Source organism: Euprymna scolopes, chromosome 6, assembly GCF_053919585.1.
Source record: "Euprymna scolopes isolate OS-2025 chromosome 6, ASM5391958v1, whole genome shotgun sequence".
Taxonomy (NCBI): Eukaryota; Metazoa; Mollusca; class Cephalopoda; order Sepiida; family Sepiolidae; genus Euprymna; species Euprymna scolopes.
In genome coordinates this window covers 29,062,049-29,081,819 of record NC_136487.1, presented here as the reverse complement: position 1 = coordinate 29,081,819, position 19,771 = coordinate 29,062,049, and the positions used below count along the sequence as shown (strand labels likewise).

Here is a 19,771-nt window from a genome sequence, read left to right as displayed (position 1 = left end):
AAGCTTTGTTCATGGAATCTATGTTTAGGTTTAGGCACAGATAAGGAGTGGGGGAAATTATTAATAGTGGTTTCAGTTAGACGAGTGTTTTTCGTGAAAGGACAGGGGAAACATAGATTGGAGCTCAGATGAGCACTTGCCATGAAAATAACGATAAAGTAGAGACAGGTTCGCAACGTCTCTTCTGTGGGAAAGAGGTTGCAGGAAAGAGAACCCAGTTCAAATAACCAGCTATCAATAACAGTGAACCAGTCTACTAACAACACTCATTATCCCCTCCAGTCGTCGTACTATTATTGTCCCACCCTTTGTTGAACACAATGAACAAAATTCAAACTATTTAACTAATACAAATCAGCAAATTAATATTAATATCAAACCTCGAGCTTTTAATAAAGTACATACATATATCGGCGCTACTTCAACATTAATTAAGAAAGGAATATCAAACCACGTTTCTTCTTTTAACAACCATAATTTTAATAATAACCAAGGAACTTCTCTAACCACTTTAATTAAAAAACTTAACTCTAATAATACCCCCTTTTCAATCAAATGGACTATCATAAAAAAGTATGGTCTTATACTCCAGGCTGTAAGTCATGTCGCCTGCCGCTGCACAACCGAAGCTATAACTATTTACTTCCCCCTCAAAGTAACAATATAATAAATTCTAAAAACGAACTGATCTCTTTCTGTAAACTTAAGTCCAAATTTAATTATGGTAATTTTGAAATTACATAACTATTACTTTAACCTTTCATATATATATATATAATTTTTCTTTAACATTCTCGTTTTTTTTTCTACATACTTTCTTAATACTTTATAACTTAATAATCCTTTATTTTAATTCTTTATTTCTTCTTTGCTTGGCCGGTATTTTCATCTATATTCTTATCTGTAATTTTCGTTTTAGTCTTTAAATATTCCTATCTATCAATTATATCAATCTACTTACACATTCATATCCTGTATGTATATTTACTTATATTTGACTATGTGCATTTACTTACATACTTACTGGCTTTATCCGGAATTCGCAGATACCGGTCATCCTCTCCCCTTAAAAACTTTTTTGTTTATATTTTATATTTATTTTTTTTATAAATTTATTTATTTTTATTTAATTATTTATTTATTTATTTATTTTTCCATTTAGTGGCTTTTAGCAACTCTTGCTGACATTTTCTTAAGTAATAATCTGTACATTTCAGTTGACGTCTTTTTTGCCCTATATTATTCGCACCTTTTAACGTTATCCTGTCTGGGTCATTTTGACATTTGCTTTTCTTATTTATATTTAATTCTATCACCATTTAATCTTCTCTCTCTCTCTCTCTCTCTCTCTCTCTCTCTTCTTGTTTGCTGATTTTTTTTTAATTACACTTTGTTTTCTGCAGCCGTGTTAAAAGCATATCTTATTTTTCTATTAATATTATTGGAATTGTTCCCCATTTCCCTTGTACATATTTGTGAATTATTCCACGGATTTCGGCCTTTTGGATTATTTTAGACCATCTTCTAATTACGCGATTTCCTTGGATTTTATTTGTGCGAATGGAAAATTAAATTAACTTTCTTGGACTTACATTTTTCGATTTTACCGTCATTAGATACTTTACCTTTCACCTGACTATCCATTCACGTGAAATCACCTTTTTCTTCACCATATTGCCTCTGCTTCACTCTTTGTTATCAAGTAAAATCTTTGACTTGCTTGCAGTTTCATCAAATACTTTTGTATGCAAAATCCGATCCCGCATTTTGCTAATTTCCTACCCTCTGATGTGAAGGAAAGTATTTCTTCGAAACTTCGCGGATTAAGGACTATGACTATCCACTCATACGTTTCCTTTTCAGATTAAATATATTTTAACTCTTTTTCAAAGTGTTTTTAACATGTTTTATTAACTATTTGCTCTTATATATATAATATATATATATATATATTATATATAAATATATATATATATATATATAAAATGAAAATTACAATTAAATTTACCAAAATGATCCAAGATGGTAAAATTAAAATATATTATATAAATATTAAAGAATTAATATTTATAAAATTATCTCAGCCAGATGTAAAAGCTCGATAAAACCAAATGAGAAATAGAGCTTATAATATGAGCAAACAGTTAATAAAATATGTTAAAAAAAACAGGTTGAAATGAGTTAAAAACATATTTAATCTGAAAAGGAAACACTAGATAAATGGATAGTCCTTAATCCGCGGAGTTTCGAAGAAATACTTTCCTTCTCATCAGAGGGTAGGAATTAGCAAAATGCGGGATCGGATTTTGCATACAGAAGTATTTGATGAAACAACAAGTAAGTCAAAGATCTTACTTGAAAACAAAAAATTTGAAGCAGAGGGAATATGGTGAAGAAAAAGGTGATTACACATGAATGGATAGTCTGGTGGAAGATAAAAAAAACCCAGTGACAGTAAAATCCAAATGTAAAACTTCAAGAAAGTTAAAAGAATTTCCATTTGTACATTTGTAAAATACTTCTGCATGCAAAATCCGATCCCGCATTTTGCTAATTCCTACTCTCTGATGGGAAGGAAAGTATTTCTTCGGAACTCCGCAGATTAAGGACTATCCATTTATCTAGTGTTTCCTTTTCAGATTAAATATGTTTTTAAGTCATTTCAAACTGTTTTTTAACATATTTTATTAACTGTTTGTTCATATATATATATATATATATATATATATATATATATATATATTTGTAATTAAGCCGGTTATAACATATATATATATATATATATATATATATATATATATATATATATATATTGTAATTAAGCCGGTTATATATATATATATACTTTTTATGTATAAAATCTGGTTACTATCGCGAAGCTAGATATTTTTAATTGACAGAACATATACCACATGCTGATGAGTAAATGTTTTTTTTTTTTCAAAGTGAAGACAAAAAAGTGTTAGTCGCCATTACTGGATTGATTATCTCCCCTTCCTGTTTCCGCTACTTAAATAAAATAAATGTATAAGAAAATTTAAACATACATCTTTTGAATTATAAAATAATAAAGTAAATCAATTTAAAAACATATCACTGCAGTTCTTCTTTTTTTTTTAATACCGACAACTGCATAAAATCTATTAACAAACGATCTCTTGCAGCTCTTCAAGTGTGCGAAGTAGATTTTTTTTTAAAAAAAGCATCTTTAATCTCATTGGCTGCGTTCTTTATTAAGCTATGCCGTGCTGTTTAAATGCATAGAAGATCAATTATTCTTATTAAAAATGTCTATATTTTTATTATTCTATTTTAAATGTTTTTATGGTTATAAAAATGTTCATAGACAACATTATCACAGCGTTGCTCGAGAATAGGAATCCATATGTGTACGTCCTTCAATCTGAACGTCATATTTATTCGTATTTTCATTTTTATAATTCTGAATTGTCAACTTAAAAATAAAATGGATGTCTGACGCGGATGAAACCCATTAACAGTACTCAAAGCCTATTAGTAAAAATGCCACCACCCGTTTGGATGATCATTAATATTTTATTGAGAAAACCTGTCGTCGAATATAGATATTTTTAATCAAATAGCCACAAAGTGCTTTCAATAAGTTCCCAGACATTTTGTACAGGTATTTAAAATTGTCATAGACTCTTTAACATTCAGTATGTTATTGCTATACATCTTATGAGATGACTGGCCAATTTTTATGATTTCAGTAGGAATTGGAATACATCCTACTAAAGTCTGATTGTCGCAGTTCATGAATTTCAAATTTGGACCTGAGAACACTTTAGAAGAATGCAAAAAAAATCTGTTTTAAAATTGGAAAACTGCCACAGAAACGTATGGAATGCTTCATACTATTTTGGGGCTGGCTTGCATGAATCGAGCATTAGTTTTTGAGTGGCATAAGAAATTCGAGAAAGGCAGGGGATCTGTGAGGGATGATGAGATGTGTGGGAGGGGTAAAGGAGCTAGAATACCAGAGTTGATTGGCGAAATAAATAATTTCATGGATAAGAACCGTCGTGTGTCTATAGAGACAATAAGTGCACAATTTGATGTCAGTGTGGGAACTGTACACACAACTATTCGCGAGGAATTTAAGACGCGGAAAATTAGCGCGAAGTTTGTCTTAATGTTCCAGTCCACAACTCCATCCTTCTCACAGACTATTTGATGAAGATGAGCATTAAGACAGTTCCTCATCCTCTCTATTATCGAGATCTTGCTCCCTGTGACTTTTGGTCATTCCCTAAGCTCGAGGAAAACCTAAGAGGCTATCGTTATGAGACAATGGAGAAGATTATAGAAACTATGACGGGGGCTATCGATAGGCTCACGCAAGAGGACTTCATGAGGCCTTCCAGAAGTTGTTGGAACGCTAAAAAAAGTACATTGCAGCCGGAGGAGATTACTATGTGTGTACTATAAATAAAAGTGCTCATACGAAAAAGTCTGAAAACTTATTTAACTCCACGAAAACAGATTAAAATAACATTTTACAGTAAACCCAGAAAAAAAGACAAACGGGAAACGAAATATTATTTAGTTTACACACCCTTTTCAGATTAAGTCGGAAAATTTCTGCCCCTGTTTAATGCAACTAGATAAAATTTCGTGTTTTTTACTCAAAAAGATCTTTCTTGTAATTTTATTCAATATTTAAATCGTGAAACAATATTCATATCAACAAACGTTGCTTCATTTAGATTTTCAATTTTGAAAACTTTATTTCTAAGAAAATTTGCTTTCCTTACGCAATGCAAACATAAAACATATGATTTAGTTAAACACATTTAATTTCCTTTTCGTTGTAACATTTAACCTTTTTTCAATTTCATTTTTTAATCATTTTGCTCTATCTAGAGATGAGGCATCCCACCGGAGAGCAGATATTTACTTGCTATCTCATACATTCCAACCGAGATATCTTTTTTAAGATTAAACATCCCTTTAAATGCAATTGCTTGAATCTTTCTTGCACGCAGTTTACCGGGTAGTTTTCTTTTTTTTTTTTTTCATGAGTTCAGTTGCTCCTACAATTACTGGAATGATAGCGATCTTCCTAAGATTCCAGTTTCTTTTCACCGGGATACAAATTTAATGAACAACTCAAATATTCTAATCTACATCCATATCACATGTTATATCATTCAATACATATGCTTATGTAAGTACTCTCTGTTATTATGAACTTAGATATATAATTTATTGCGTTGAAAATTATACAAAATTTATTGGAAAATGAAACAAATTAAGGCGCAAATAAACTTAGCCATGATTACGGCAGCGTAATTTTTTATTTGCATTATCACTCTAAACAAGGAACGGTACCACTTCGATTCTAGCTGTTTTCAAGTGTTTTTGATATAGATGTACATAAGAATACTTTTATAAGTATGTTTTAACTTAAATAGGGATGGTATAATAAAATTGTGGGGTCTGCGTTCGCGCCTAATCTCCATAGAATAGAAATAGGCACAAACTTTAATAAAGACTTTTCATATCTATCTGCGTAAGTATACTTTGATAATTATGTTTAAATTTGAAGAAATATGGTATAATAAAATTATGGTGTGTTCGTTCGCGCCTGACCTCCATAGAATGGAAATATGTCACAAAGTTTAACAAGTTTTTTTAATATAGATCCACAGAATATTGTGATAAGTGTTTCAGTGTGAACAGGTATGGTATAATAAATTATTGGGTTTATCTATTTTATTTTTACTTTCATCATATTTTGCTTTGGTTTTGATACCCCCAAATTCGAAGCTATCTCTTTACAACCGTTCCTTTTCATAACCTATCATACTTTCATAAATCAGAGTCCATTTTCTGTAGGTTGTTTTTGAACCCAGTCAACGATGAGTATATATATATATACTATCATTTCAGCCCGGCGTTGTCCGGGTGTTTGGAGGTGTATGTTGAGAAAAAAACGGTCAATTTTTTTTACTTTGACCCCTATTATGACCCCTTAACATTTACTGTTTTGGGCTTAAATCCAGTTATTACGTTAAATCCATGTCCAAGGTACCTACAATCTAAAATTTCAAGTATTTAGACCCAAAATTGGCGGAGATGTTTGGTAGAGTTCTCAAAGGTCAAATCGTTGAACTTTGACCCCTTAACAGCCAATTTTCTGGCCGAAAACCGATCACAAAGATTTTCCCAAATCTCAGTACCCTGTATATGAAATTTCGAGTCTGTAGACTAAAAATTGACAGAGTTGTTGCGTAGGGAAATTACACAGACACACAGACACAGACACAGACACGTTCACTTTTATAGATATATAGACTATTGAGGAATTTCTTACCATGTCTGACCAAATAATGTTCAAAATTCAGGCTTAGAAGATGGCTTCTTTTTCTTTTTGCGAAGGTTCTGGTCTAATATGCCTCAACGGTTTTTTAACTGAGTTTATATCCGACGACTGACTTGGCCATGGAAGTTTTGTGTCTTCATAGCAGAGTGACAGGGAGCTCTGTCTCCAATAAATAGGGAGTTAACTTGATTCATTTTACCACTTGAGAATATAAGTAGGAGTCCTTCATGTAACATTGAAACATATTTAGCAGAATTGATGTTTCCTTCGCACTCCACCAGGTCTGAGCGACCATCTCTCCAAATTGCACTCCATACCATAACCGATAAACCTCCATGTTTCCGCGTTAGCTGCAGTCTTTTTAAATCTAACTTTTTTCTGATGGAGCCTCCATATCCATATCCTTTCACTGTCGGGAAAAAATGCAAATCGTGACTCATCAGAAAAAATGACATTGGTTCAAAAGGTAATAGGTATATCCAACATCTCACGAGACAAATCTTTTCTGTGCTTGGCAGGACGAAGAAGAGGTTTCCTTCTCGCAGACCTACCATAGTAGTCCAGCTTGTGAAGATACCTGACAACTGTTCTAGGACTGACATCACCTTGTGTTGCAATGTTAGAGGCTTAACACTGAACATCCCATTTAACATTTTTTTTCACAAGATGCAGGGATTTTCAAAGACCCCGGGCAACATGGGTGAGGTTTCGTGCAGTCTTTGTCCTCTCTTGTGAATTGCACGATCACTCTATTTTGCGTGTCCAATACCACCTTCGTGGTAACCCACGTGTTCGCAGAACATCTAATCGGTCTGATGCTTCTTTGGTTCGTGGCATGCTTTAATGTCGTTAGATATAATTTTAATGAGATACTCTAAGTTATTTCAGCACTATTCTTATCTGTAAATATAAATAAACATATATTAATCTTAGAAAACATTTATTTTAGTGTCTATTCTTTTCTGTCATGCCGGTATATATATATATATATATATATATATATATATATATATATATATATATATATATATAAAACTTACACTTAAACCTGATTGTTTTCTTGATCAAGGAAATACTAGAAGAAAAGAAATTGTCAAACTTCTTTTACGTTGTAATTCGATCATTTCCTGAAAGTGTGATTGCTTCTCCACGTTAAGCATTTTTGGATTCATCGATAAAGAAAATGGCTGAAGATTTTCAGTCTGTGGTTTTACCATCAATATATATATATATATATATATATATATATATATATATATATATATATATATATATATAGATGAACTCCAATCTCTGGTCCCCCCTCGCCAATCCTTCACGAAAAACACCCGTCTAGCTGAATACACTGTGAAAACTTTACCCCACTCTATATCTGTGCCTAAATCAAAACGTAGATTTCATGAACAAAGCTTCTTTCTAAGAACTGCACGCCTGTGGAATTCTGTTCCGTCTGCCTGCTTCCCACCTGATTACAATGTGGATGTCTTCAAGTCCAACGTTAACAAATTCCTAATGAACCGCCCTCTTAAGTAAACACTTCATTAAATCTCCACACTAACGTACTGTACTTGCAATAACCCTTATCCCTGAGTGGCTTCCGGGCCTTGATAAGTGATGACCACCGTGTAAAAAAAAAGAAAGAGGGAGAGAAAGAGACAGACAGACAGAGAGACAGACAGACAGAGAGAGAGAAAGAGATAGATAGATAGATAGATAGATACTAGGATAATACGCGTTATATGAGGGGGTAAATTAATTCACTAACTAAACACTTTTATATTCTCTTACGAAGATGAAACTCAACATATAATGATACTACAACCTGAGGTCTAGGATTCTTATTGTAATTTTTATCAAAGTTCGTTAAATGATTTCGATTGTTGAAAAGGTCTTAAATCTTAGGCTCAAGCGTTTTCCGGTAGTTTTAGAAATCAGCTGTAAAATAAATATTACGCTCTTATAGAATAATCGAGCTATTGGATTTCTTTCAGTTTAATTGAACCTACACATACACACACACACACGCGCGCGCACATACACATACACACGCGCGCACATACACACATACACACACACACACACACACATATATATATATATATATATATATATATATATATATATATATATATATATATATATATACATACATATATATATATATATAAAGGAACTTTGTCTGTGTGTCTGAGTTCGTTTCCTATAGACCCGAAAACGGCTAAGTCCATTTTTATGAAATTCTACATGAAAGTTCTTTATATGCCTGGCAGTGTTCTTAGATAGGTTTTTTTGTCATAATATGTTCGATAAGTATCGATAATCAAAATAATCCAATCAAAGAAGGAACAGACGATTTTGATCAAACTTAACACCTTACACAGCCTAACATCACAAGTGCATTTGAGAAGTTTTATTACCACACAAACCCAAAGGCCTGACATATAATATAAGAGTAAGTTATTTGATATGACAGGGACGCATTCAAAATGAATGCTTCTGCTTAAAGCATAATTCCATAATGACACTTCACTTTTTCATTATAAATGTAAATTTAAGCCATTATCTCCGCACAACCAGTAATGCTAGGCATATACAATTAAAAGTATGCTCTTTGATATAACAAGTGCGCGTTCGAGATGAATGTTTCTGTTTAGAGCACAATTGTACGATGATACTTGAGTTTTGCATTTTAAACTTTAATGCCAGTCAATGTATATAAAAATAATTTTATATCAATAGTAGGTTCTCTACAGTGCAATGTACACTACAATATATTGTGAACTTAGTCACTGCGAGAGGAATGTGATTCTTACTCTGGATGCATCGCGATGGGTCCCCAATTAAAGCAGGAAATTGATTTGATTGAAAAATCGGCTATTTCATCGATTTCGATGAATCAAAATCTGGGTGTTTGAAACATTCGTTCATCATAATTAAATAATTAACTCCCGGGCAACGTCGGGTCACCCTGCTATATATATATATATATATATATATATATATATATATATATACATTGCGCAGAGTTGTTAAGAGTTCGGTGAACGAGTGCATATGACAAGAGGAAACTTAGATGATACAAATTCTAGCCTACTTTCATTTAAGATATAAGGTTTGGCCTTAACTTTGGGCGATCGTCACTTGAAATATAGAATAAACTTTTCAAGACTTGACGTCACGCTTGCTAAAGGTCAAGTGGGATATTTATATGTATATATATATGTGTGTGTGTGTGTGTGTGTGTGTGTGTGTGTGTGTGTGTGTTTAATCCGTATATCAGACAGAGGATTAGACAAGGGATAAAGCGATTAACGAGAAATAAAGATGACGTGAAAATAGAAATATATTATTTATAAAAAAAAAAGAAAAAGCGGAAAGAAGCAATTATTTTTTTTAATAATCATTTGTAATACATTGAAAGGTAGTTTGAAAGCTGACTTTTAAATAAGTTTGTAGTAGTAGTAGTAGTAGTAGTAGTAGTAGTAAGAAGAAGAAGAAGAAGAATATCAACATAAAGTAATTTCGTGATTTATTACTGTACCCGGAGAAAAGAAAAATAATGAGAAAATACTTTTAAAATAAATAATATCTTAATATCTTATTGATTTAAGTCTATAATTTTTGAAAACATTATCCGTTTAAATAAATGGAGCTAATGGAAGGATAAAAAATGTTTCGTTGTTTTCTTAGCGGGTGAATGATTTGATTCCATATTCATCTATTTCAAAACAAATCTCTTGGATAAAGAAACAAAAATATTGTATTTTTTTAAATAAAAATAACATCTTGCCAATTTACTTTTCTAAAATATTCGTAAAACACATTCTTACATCGTTACTAAATTAAGCTTTAAGTGTGTATTGCAAATACACGACCTCTGTAGTAGTAGTAGTAGTAGTAGTAGTAGTTTACTAAACCTTTGGTATATAGTTTGCGCATATACTTAACTATAGTCAAGTATAGTTATAGTTTTATTCCTAGTTATAATAGTATAATAGCTACCTAGTTTAAGTTATAATAGTATAATAGTTACCTAGTTAAAGTTATAATAATATAATAGTTACCTAGTTTAAGTTATAATAGTATAATAGCTACCTAGTTTAAGTTATAATAGTATAATAGTTACCTAGTTAAAGTTATAATAGTATAATAGTTACCTAGTTTAAGTTATAATAGTATAATATTTACCTAGTTAAAGTTATTATAGTATAATAGTTACCTAGTTAAAGTTATGCAGGCTGGAGTGATATAGAAAAGACATTCTTTCATATCCGTTTTTTTTTTTTTTTTTTTTTTTTTTTTGTTGCAGACCATCTACTAGTTGGCCAGTTGTGTACAAATCCGAAAAACGATAGGAGCTTTCTATCATGTTTGAAAGTGACACAATGTCCAACGATGTTCAGACGTGCGCTTCCTTACAACTCATACTTTCTACTGATCCAAGTTATGACAATAAAACCATTGCCAGCACCCTCAAAATGCATCGCTGGGTTGTCACGAATAACCGCGACGTTCCCAGAGCGATAAAAACAATGTTTCCAGCCACGATTATGGTCTTTGGTGTGGTTTTAAATAAGGGCCACATCATGCCACTTCACATCTTCGAAGTGGGTTTCAAAATCAACACCAAAGTGTACCTGGATGTGCTGAAGAGTGTGGTGATCCCCTGGTGCAATCAGGTGGCCGCTGGCAGACCCTTGGTGTGGCAACAGAATTCGGCTACGACCCACAAGTCCAAAGAGACAAAGGTTTGGCTTCACAAGGAATGATACGACTTTGTACCCTTATCTCACTGGCCCCTCCTCCTCCCCCGACCTCAACCCGCTGGACTACTTCGTTTGGTCATACGTTGAGAACATCACCAACATGACTTCCCACAACACCAAAACCAGCCTGATTGCCGCCATCCGCCGAGTATTCGCCGGGCTCCCGCCGGCACATTTGGAAAGTCATACTCTCAGTTTTGGACCCGTATCGAGGCAGTGATTGAGGCTGAAGGCGGTTACATTAAATAGATGTTGGTTCTACTACATAATCAACTTACTTGAATTGATTTTTCCAATAAAATGTTTTAAAATAAACTGTAGTGTTGACTTTAAGGGCGACACTTTTATCGTTCCATCCTGTATTTATTTAGTAGTAGTAGCAGTAGCAGCAGCAGCAGTAGTAGTAGTAGTAGTAGTAGTAGTAGTAGTAGTAGTAGTAGTAGTAGTAGTATATCAATCTTCAAATAGTAGCATATATCAAGCCATTTTGGGATCACATAATGCCAAATCACAATATCTGTTTAAATTACAAGTTGTAATTTCACCCATATATTGTAAGAAATCGTGAGTTTATGACATTCCCAAATATATTAATTATTCATTGGCTTTTTTTTTTATGGAAATCGCTTCAGACAAAACACAATGCCATTTGTTGTAAGAAGATAACAAAACACTTAAAGCTTTAAAATGTTATGTAGATAGATTCTAACCCAACGGAACACAGCAATTTTTCCCTCATTCTCAGAAACATGGCTGATTGAATATGAGGACTGAGGGGCAAAATACTGGAAGCGAAAGTTACGAAACTACGGCTCTAATGAGATATCAACTCAACATGACTAATTCCGAGATGCGTTAGGCCAACAAATATGTCGCTAACTTTGTATGAAAACAATTCCTTCTGTAGTAAGGTCAAAACAACTTTGTGGGATAAAGTTGTGTCGTGTTTCTTTGTTCCTTTCCATTGGAAAAACGAGGGCACATAGTTTTCGAAAGTCAAAATTGTTGCTGTGTACAATAAGTTGTGCTTATAAATTTCCAATGAGAGAACAGATTATGTATATTATCAGAAACAGTTGACGTGTGATGAATTTGAAAAACGAAAAAAGAGTCATGACATTGTGTCACGACTTGGCGAAGAAATCAAAATACTTACATGTTTTTAAGATAAAATTTAAAACTTGTAATAATTTTTTTAAATGTCAATCATCATTGTTATGATTTGGTTGTTTGGTTGTTTTTGTTTTACGGCATGTCAACCTTTTTCGGGTTATTTAATGCCGAATCTAGTTATTTTGAGGAACGATTTTTAATGGAGTATATTTGTTTTTAAGTCGGATTCTATTTAACCCATAGTTGGGACTCTAACAGGTACTACCACTCCGGGTCAGAGTTGACCTGAGAGCAATGGCAATTAAAGGGTGGCTTCACACTCTCCAAAACCCGCAAGCTGGCGCCTCACCATCGGATATAGTTTAAGGTCATATCCAGGACCTCATTGTTATGGAAATTGTTTTAAGTGTTAAGATATTGAAACGGAAGTAATTTTTAGGTAGCGGTTATGAACAATAGCATCATTTATGCCAAAAGGAAATGATAGTTTCGAAAATTACGCTATTCTTTGAGGATACACGCGAACGTTTTATCGTTATTATTAAATGCAAGGAATTTTTTACACATGAATCACCACTTATCAAATGATGTCATAACATCCTATTAATTTTTTTAATTAAATGATGTTATAACATCCTATTAATTTTTTTAGTTAAATGATGTTATAACATCCCATTAATTTTTTTAATTAAATGATGTTTTCACATCCAATTAATTTTTTTAATTAAATGATGTTATAACATCTCATTAATTTTTTAATTAAATGATGCCATAACATCCTATTAATTTTTTTCATTAAATGATGTTATAACATCCCATTATTTTTTTTAATTTAATGATGTTTTCACATCCAATCAATTTTTTTAATTAAATGATGTTATAACATCTCATTAATTTTTTTAATTAAATGATGCCATAACATCCTATTAATTTTTTTCATTAAATGATGTTATAACACCCTATTAATTTTTTTAGTTAAATGATGTTATAACATCCTATTAATTTTTTATTTAAATGATGTTATTAATTTTTTAATTAAATGATGTTATAACATCCTATTAATTTTTTTAATTAAATGATGTTATAACATCCTATTAATTTTTTAATTAAATGATGTTATAACATATATATAAAATATTCTGCCGTGTCTTTACATGTATGCGTATGTATATAACGTCTCGTTAGTGTCATGTGTGTGTTGGATTTTTACATATACGCAAACCTTTTGTGATCGTGTTATCTCTTTTCTTTTTTACAATGCCAGACAAAATAAGTGATTTCATGATCTTTTATTCTTCAATTATTCTGTAAATTCATCGTTGTCTACTCTTTATGCCCCCCTAAAACAACAAACTTTTATCGAGTGGATTACCTCATTCCTGGTCCGGCCCGGCCAAAGGCCGATACTCGGCTTTCTCCCAACTATCGAACTCTACTCTAATCTGAAACTATCTTTCTAATTTATTACGTCATCATCTGATGGTTTCACATAATCCATTTGTTATTATTCCCACATTTCACTTGGCTTTTTGATTCCAAACTCCTCTTCTAAGTGAAAACATAATTATCAGAATGAAATTCCATTCTATCAAGTTAACATTCCTCGTTTGCATTCCTGATACATATTTCTAACATAAATATTTTATCTATAAAAATACCTTTCGCCTTGATACATTTTTTTAGAAATTCTATTTTCCCAACATTCACACCGATAATAATAATAATAATAATAATAATAATAATAATAATAATAATAATAATAATAATAATAATAATCGTTTAGCTTACTTGGCATCCCTCAGCAATGCTCTATATAACGTGAGCAAACACTTATTCTACATTGTATTTTTTCTCATATAAAAATCAGAAGACAACTCCATAACGTTACCACATTGTTTTGATATATATATATATATATATATATATATATATATATATATATATATATATATATATATATATATATATATATATATATATATATATATATATATATAACTAAACGATATAACGTTTTGATTTTTAGCTTAATCCCATTCTTATTTAAGCCTTCGGTTTATTTTTTATCGTTTCAGTGTGTAATCTTTAGTTCCATCTCAACCGAGCCAGAATGTGTGACAGCGGTAAAAGGGACTTGGTAAGTGATGCCAAGTCATTCCTTGACAGTCTGGGTAACGTATTTGTACTAAAGAAGCGGGATGCCCAGAGTCGGCACCTGCTGAACCAAGCCAAGACGCTGATCGAGGCCCTCCTGGCCGAGAACCAGCGTCTATCCTCCGGGGGTGGCACCCCACGAATCGGGCGAAGTGGCGGTAGTATGGGCCAGCTGTGGGTGAAACTGGACGAAATGAAACGCGAGAACGAGGAGCTGAAGAAGCAGCTGGGGAAAAGCCACGAAGAGCGTCCGGCATCGGGGAAATCGCAGGGCCCCGGGGAGGTTATCATCTCTGAACTTCACAAGAGCAAAACAGAGAACAGTAACCTGCGCGCAGAACTGGAGAAGGTGCAGAAGACTGTGCAAGAGATGCATGCCATCAACACGAATCTGCAAGACGAGTATAAAAGACTGAAGATTTCTTTGGATGCTGCCAACAAATCTCTGGAGAATTCCAGACGGGAGTACAAATCCTTGGAAAGTAATCTTAATACAGCAAAATCTGAGAACGAATCTTTAAGACAAAAGTAAGTGTTTTGTTTTCTTTAATTCATACTAATTTTGAATTTGTGGAGTTACTTGTTAACGTATTAACCATTGTATATGGTGTCTCAAAATATATACTGCAATGACCTGTTTCGTTACGTTCCCGAATACATTAGCGTGCCTTATCAATATTATCCGTCCATTAATGGTCATCAATTTGAACAGGCGAATAAATTTTTTTAATTACATTTGTCTTCTGTATTCGAAGCTATTCTGTTTCACTATGTTCATGAATAATGGTCTTATCATCATTCGAAGTGCGAGTACACTTTTTCAGACACCCCGTAAAGATGACCGCAAACAATCTAGGATTAAGTAGAAAAACACTATTTTTCCCCTAGATAAATTGTATTGGCATATATGGAATTGGAATGCATTGCTTGCAGACACTTTAGTTGAAAGTGCTGTCGTGGATTGAACAACACTTGCTTTAATATAACCTCCTAGTAATGTAGCTTTGATGGGATATCCATTGTTGTTGGAGACAAAAGAATGTTAAAAAATATAAAGAAAGAGAAGGAATAATAGCACCCTGACGCCCCGGACGGTTTTATCATTATTCGAAGTGTGAGTACATTTTTAGAAACCTTGTATTAATGATTATAAGATTTGGATTTAAGGTATTGCTATATCGTTATTCGTAGTCGAATATAGATAGAATGAATATACGCTGAAGACAATATTATCAATCAATTATTTCATTCTCTATGTAGAAGATATCCATCCCCCTTCCACCGCGAGAAGATGTGATCAAGGCTGAGGATATTAGGGCAGAACAAAAGAAGTAGCGAACTCAGGTTCTACAAAACATACCTGAGCAGCCCTGTCGGGAAAGGCGCTTTCAGCTACCCTTTCTCAAATAGAAAAAGTGGCACCTGAGAGAGTGGACCTCTTAATATTGACTAGAATAAATAGTTCAGTCCAACAGGGTAAGGCTAGAAAGTACTAAGTCGGCTCACCCTCTGTCATATGGGATAGATATTGGTGTCACACACGGTCGGACAACTTGAAAAGCCTAATATGCTCTAATACTGGACATTAAAACTTAGAGATCAGAAGTGCACCATCTGGGATTTTTTTCTTTTTATTGCATGCCTAAACAAGGCACACTATAATTTGCATGTAGGGGCTACTATCAGGGGCATAAGTTGCAGGGATACTATGTAGGGAGTTCAGCAGCGAGATATCTGTTCACGTTACACTTAAACTTCTGCATGTAAGTACAGTTGGGGAAGCAGTGACCCGGAAGGGAATTTCAGAATCTAGCAGTTCTGAGGAAGAAACTATTAGAGTCGTCGGACTTATTTACGTCGAGGGGGTACTTTTGTCCAAGACTATTTTTTTTTTTAATATATAGAAATCTATATACTCTGAGCATTACCCCTAGGGTTTTCCGCTGATATTTATGCAAAAAAGTAAGAGCCTTCTCATAAGTGGAACTTCGCTGGTCTGTATTTATATATATATTTATTAATATCATTTTCGACCGGTATAGCGCGTTTCTTGCACTCTCCCATTCCAAATTTTAATAGTATTTTGTCGATGTATCTCGATTGAGTAATCGTAACAAGTCCTTTGCTTTGAGTAAATTCTATCCCCAGAAACCAGGATATTTTGTCAAGATCGGTCATTTTGAATCTTTTACTTAATTTGTTCTTAACATCAGTTAACATTGCGTCACAATTTGATGCGATTAAAATATCATCGACCCACAAAACCAAAATCAGTAGTTTATCGTCTTTGTGTTGGGTATATAAACAGGGGTCTACAGCGAATTGTCTAAATTGTTGTTTAATAATATAATCATGAAATACTGTGTTCCAACACTGAACACTCTGCTTTAGACCATATAATGACTTGTTAAGTCGCCACACGCTATTTTTATTTTTCATTATAAATCCCTCTGGAGGGGTAATATAAATTTCACAGTCTATTGGGGCATTCAAATAAGCATTTTTTACGTCCATTTGATGGATGTTTAGGTCATATTGTAATGCGACTTGCAGTAAAATTCTGATTGTCGTTAGGTTTGTGGTCGGTGAAAATGTAGAAAAGTATTCTTTACCGTAAATCTGAGAGTACCCCTTACCAACAAATCTTGCTTTGTACTGTTCTACGCCTGATGCTGCACGCTTTTTTGTAAAGACCCATCTGGTAGAAATAACATGTTTATCTCTTGGGAGAGGCACTACCGTATAGGTATCATTTTCGGTTAAGGCATCTATTTCTTTTTTCATGGCAATTTTCTATTCATCACAATGTTCTGAATTAATTGCATCGTTGAAGCTTTTTGGCGCATTTTCCATTAAATAGCAATAGTCGATTTGATAATCTTTTATATTGTCGACCACAAAAAAATCGGGTCGTCTTCTATTTCTTTTGGGATATCTTTCGACATTATCATCATCATCATCATCATCATCATGGACACTCTCGTCTCCGTCATTTTTATTGTTTTCGTTTGTTCTAATTATTTGAGGTAATATAATTTCATCCTCTTCATACGACGGGTTTTCGTCTATAAAATTAAACGTGTCTGTGAATTTTACACACCGGATTCTTTTTATTTTATTTTTTTCGGGAAAAAATATTAAATTGGCTGGACTGTTTTTATCGTATCCAAGAAATATACCTCTGTCGGCTTTAATATTCAATTTACTCTTTTTCTCTATATATGCGAAGCAAGTTCAACCAAATATATGCATTCTGCTTAAATTTGGTTTTTTACCGCAGAAAGATTCATATGGAGTTTTAGATAGTGTTTTATTAAAGCACCTGTTACATATATAGGCTGCCGCCATAAGTGCATACGTCCAGAGATTTTTAGGGAGTTTTGATTCAATGAGTAGGCATCTTGTCATTTCAAAAAGTGTCCGCCACGCACGTTCAGCAGTCCCGTTTTGGTGTGGCGATCTTGGAGCTGATGTTTCATACCTGATATGATGGTTAATTAGTAAAAGTTCAAAGTCTTTATTGGTGAATTCCGTACCGTTCTCAGAGCGAATACACTTGATTTCACCGTAGGGGGCCATGTCGGCTAGATATTTCTTAGTTGCTAGCAGGGTATCAGATTTGTTCTTTAAAAAGTAAACCATTATTAAACCTGAATGGTCATCTACGAAATTCAACACATATCTATAATGTTCTCTGGCCATCGGTTCTATGGGACCGTTCAAGTCACAATGCACCATTGATAGGATTTTTTTGGCCTTTTTGTCTGGTATCTTGTTTTGATAGATTGTCATTTTCCCTTGCGTACAGACGTCGCAGTTGAAGGTTTTTGATGTTTGTATTTGCATTCCATCAACTACAGTCGGCAACTTTTTGATATCAGGAATATTGCAGTGTCCAAGAATTTTATGCCATGTCTGTAGATCATGGCAGGCGGTTTTTGATGGGACTACGCTATTTAAATAATATAGTCTTCCATTTTCTTTAATGTCGAATACAGTTCCATTCGGGTATACCAGTTTTGATTTATTGGGGCTAAAGTTCATATTTGCACCTTGTTTCGTGGCAGCTTGTACACAAAATATATTTTGTTTAAATTTTGGGATTAGAAGAGCGTTTTCTAGAATACAGAAACACAATTCACCTTTATTGTTCTTTAGCGAGATTTTCGCATTGCCTCTTTTCAAAACGATATCATTGACTCGACTCCCTCAGCTAGTTCTACAAAATGATTTTGTGGCTTAAAGTTGGGATCAAAATTTATAAAATCAGATTCCTTTGTAATCACATGTGCCGTGGCCCCAAAATCGACAAGAAAATTATTATTGTTTGTTGAAGCATCAAATGCACACGAAAAAAAAAATGTATGTTCGCTAACAGAGCTCTCTACATTTTTAATGTAGTCGCCATTTTGAGTCCTGTATCTACATTGGAAACTCTTGTGATTAGGTCGTCCACAATTATAGCAAATAATTTTTGTACTTTTCTTAGGAAAAAACTTGCTTTTGGCAAAGTTGCGTTTTTTATTCCTGGCATGGGTATAATTCGATTTTGGTGTTTTTATGTGTGTATTTTTAAATTTCATGATATTTGTGGATTCGTTTTTTTTCTGTGATCATTTTTTCAGTTTCTTCGTAACTTCTGCGTGCTACCTTGAATTGGCTAAAAGTCATGGGTTTTTCTTTCTGGGTTATCACGGTGGTAAATGGCTTGAAATCACTCGGTAATCTCTTAAGGACCATGGAAATTAACAGACTGTCACTTATAACTTCACCAGACATTTTTAAAGAATTTGCAGTTGTCTCGGCTCTTATGATATAATCAGTAATAGTTTCGGCTTCCATTCGTTTTAGAGAGGTCAGTTCAGTGTATAAAGAAATAATTTTGGGTTTTCCTTTCGATAAATAATGCTCTCTCAATATGTTTAATGCTTTGCAGCCGTCGTCCAGGGCTTCTCTCATTACCAGTGATAGACTTCGGTCATCTAAACACTGTATTAATTCCGCAAAGACAGTTGCGTTCTTTTCAATGAAGTCGGGGTCGTTTCTGTTTTCAGGTTGTGTTTGTAGTACTTTGTGTAGCTTTTGGATTCGTAGATATCCTAGAAATTTAACTTGCCACGATTCGAATTTTGATTCGGATCCATCAAAATAAAGATGCACGCTGGGCCCATAACCTCTAGAAGTGTAAGCCATTTTGAGTTCCAGAACAGTTTTAGATGGTTCACTGTTACACACAAGTCCTGGGAGGTGACTTGTTTGTAGTAGACAGTTCCACAGAACAAAATATTCTTACCGTGTCGAGACGGAAAAGAACATGTGAAATTGCTCCAGAAAAGGTTTAATATTTATGAAGCAATTCTGGTTTCTGATTGGTTGGTAGCAGAACGTGAAT

The 19,771-nt window shown here is 33.4% G+C and overlaps 2 protein-coding genes across 4 annotated transcripts in view; one reads left to right on the top strand and one right to left on the bottom strand.

Moving 5' to 3' along the window:
* Positions 1–19,771, top strand: part of LOC145277595 (uncharacterized) — a 117,922-nt gene that overhangs the window by 88,433 nt on the left and 9,718 nt on the right. For both annotated transcript variants that reach the window (XM_080129109.1, XM_080129108.1), the window contains exon 2: positions 14,301–14,907. In XM_080129109.1, coding sequence (XP_079985235.1) covers positions 14,336–14,907 — 572 coding nt within the window. In that variant the 5' untranslated portion in view covers positions 14,301–14,335. The remainder of the gene's footprint in view (positions 1–14,300; positions 14,908–19,771) is intronic.
* LOC145277596 (uncharacterized) overlaps positions 1–19,771 on the bottom strand; it is a 137,417-nt gene that overhangs the window by 109,968 nt on the left and 7,678 nt on the right. The window lies entirely within an intron of this gene.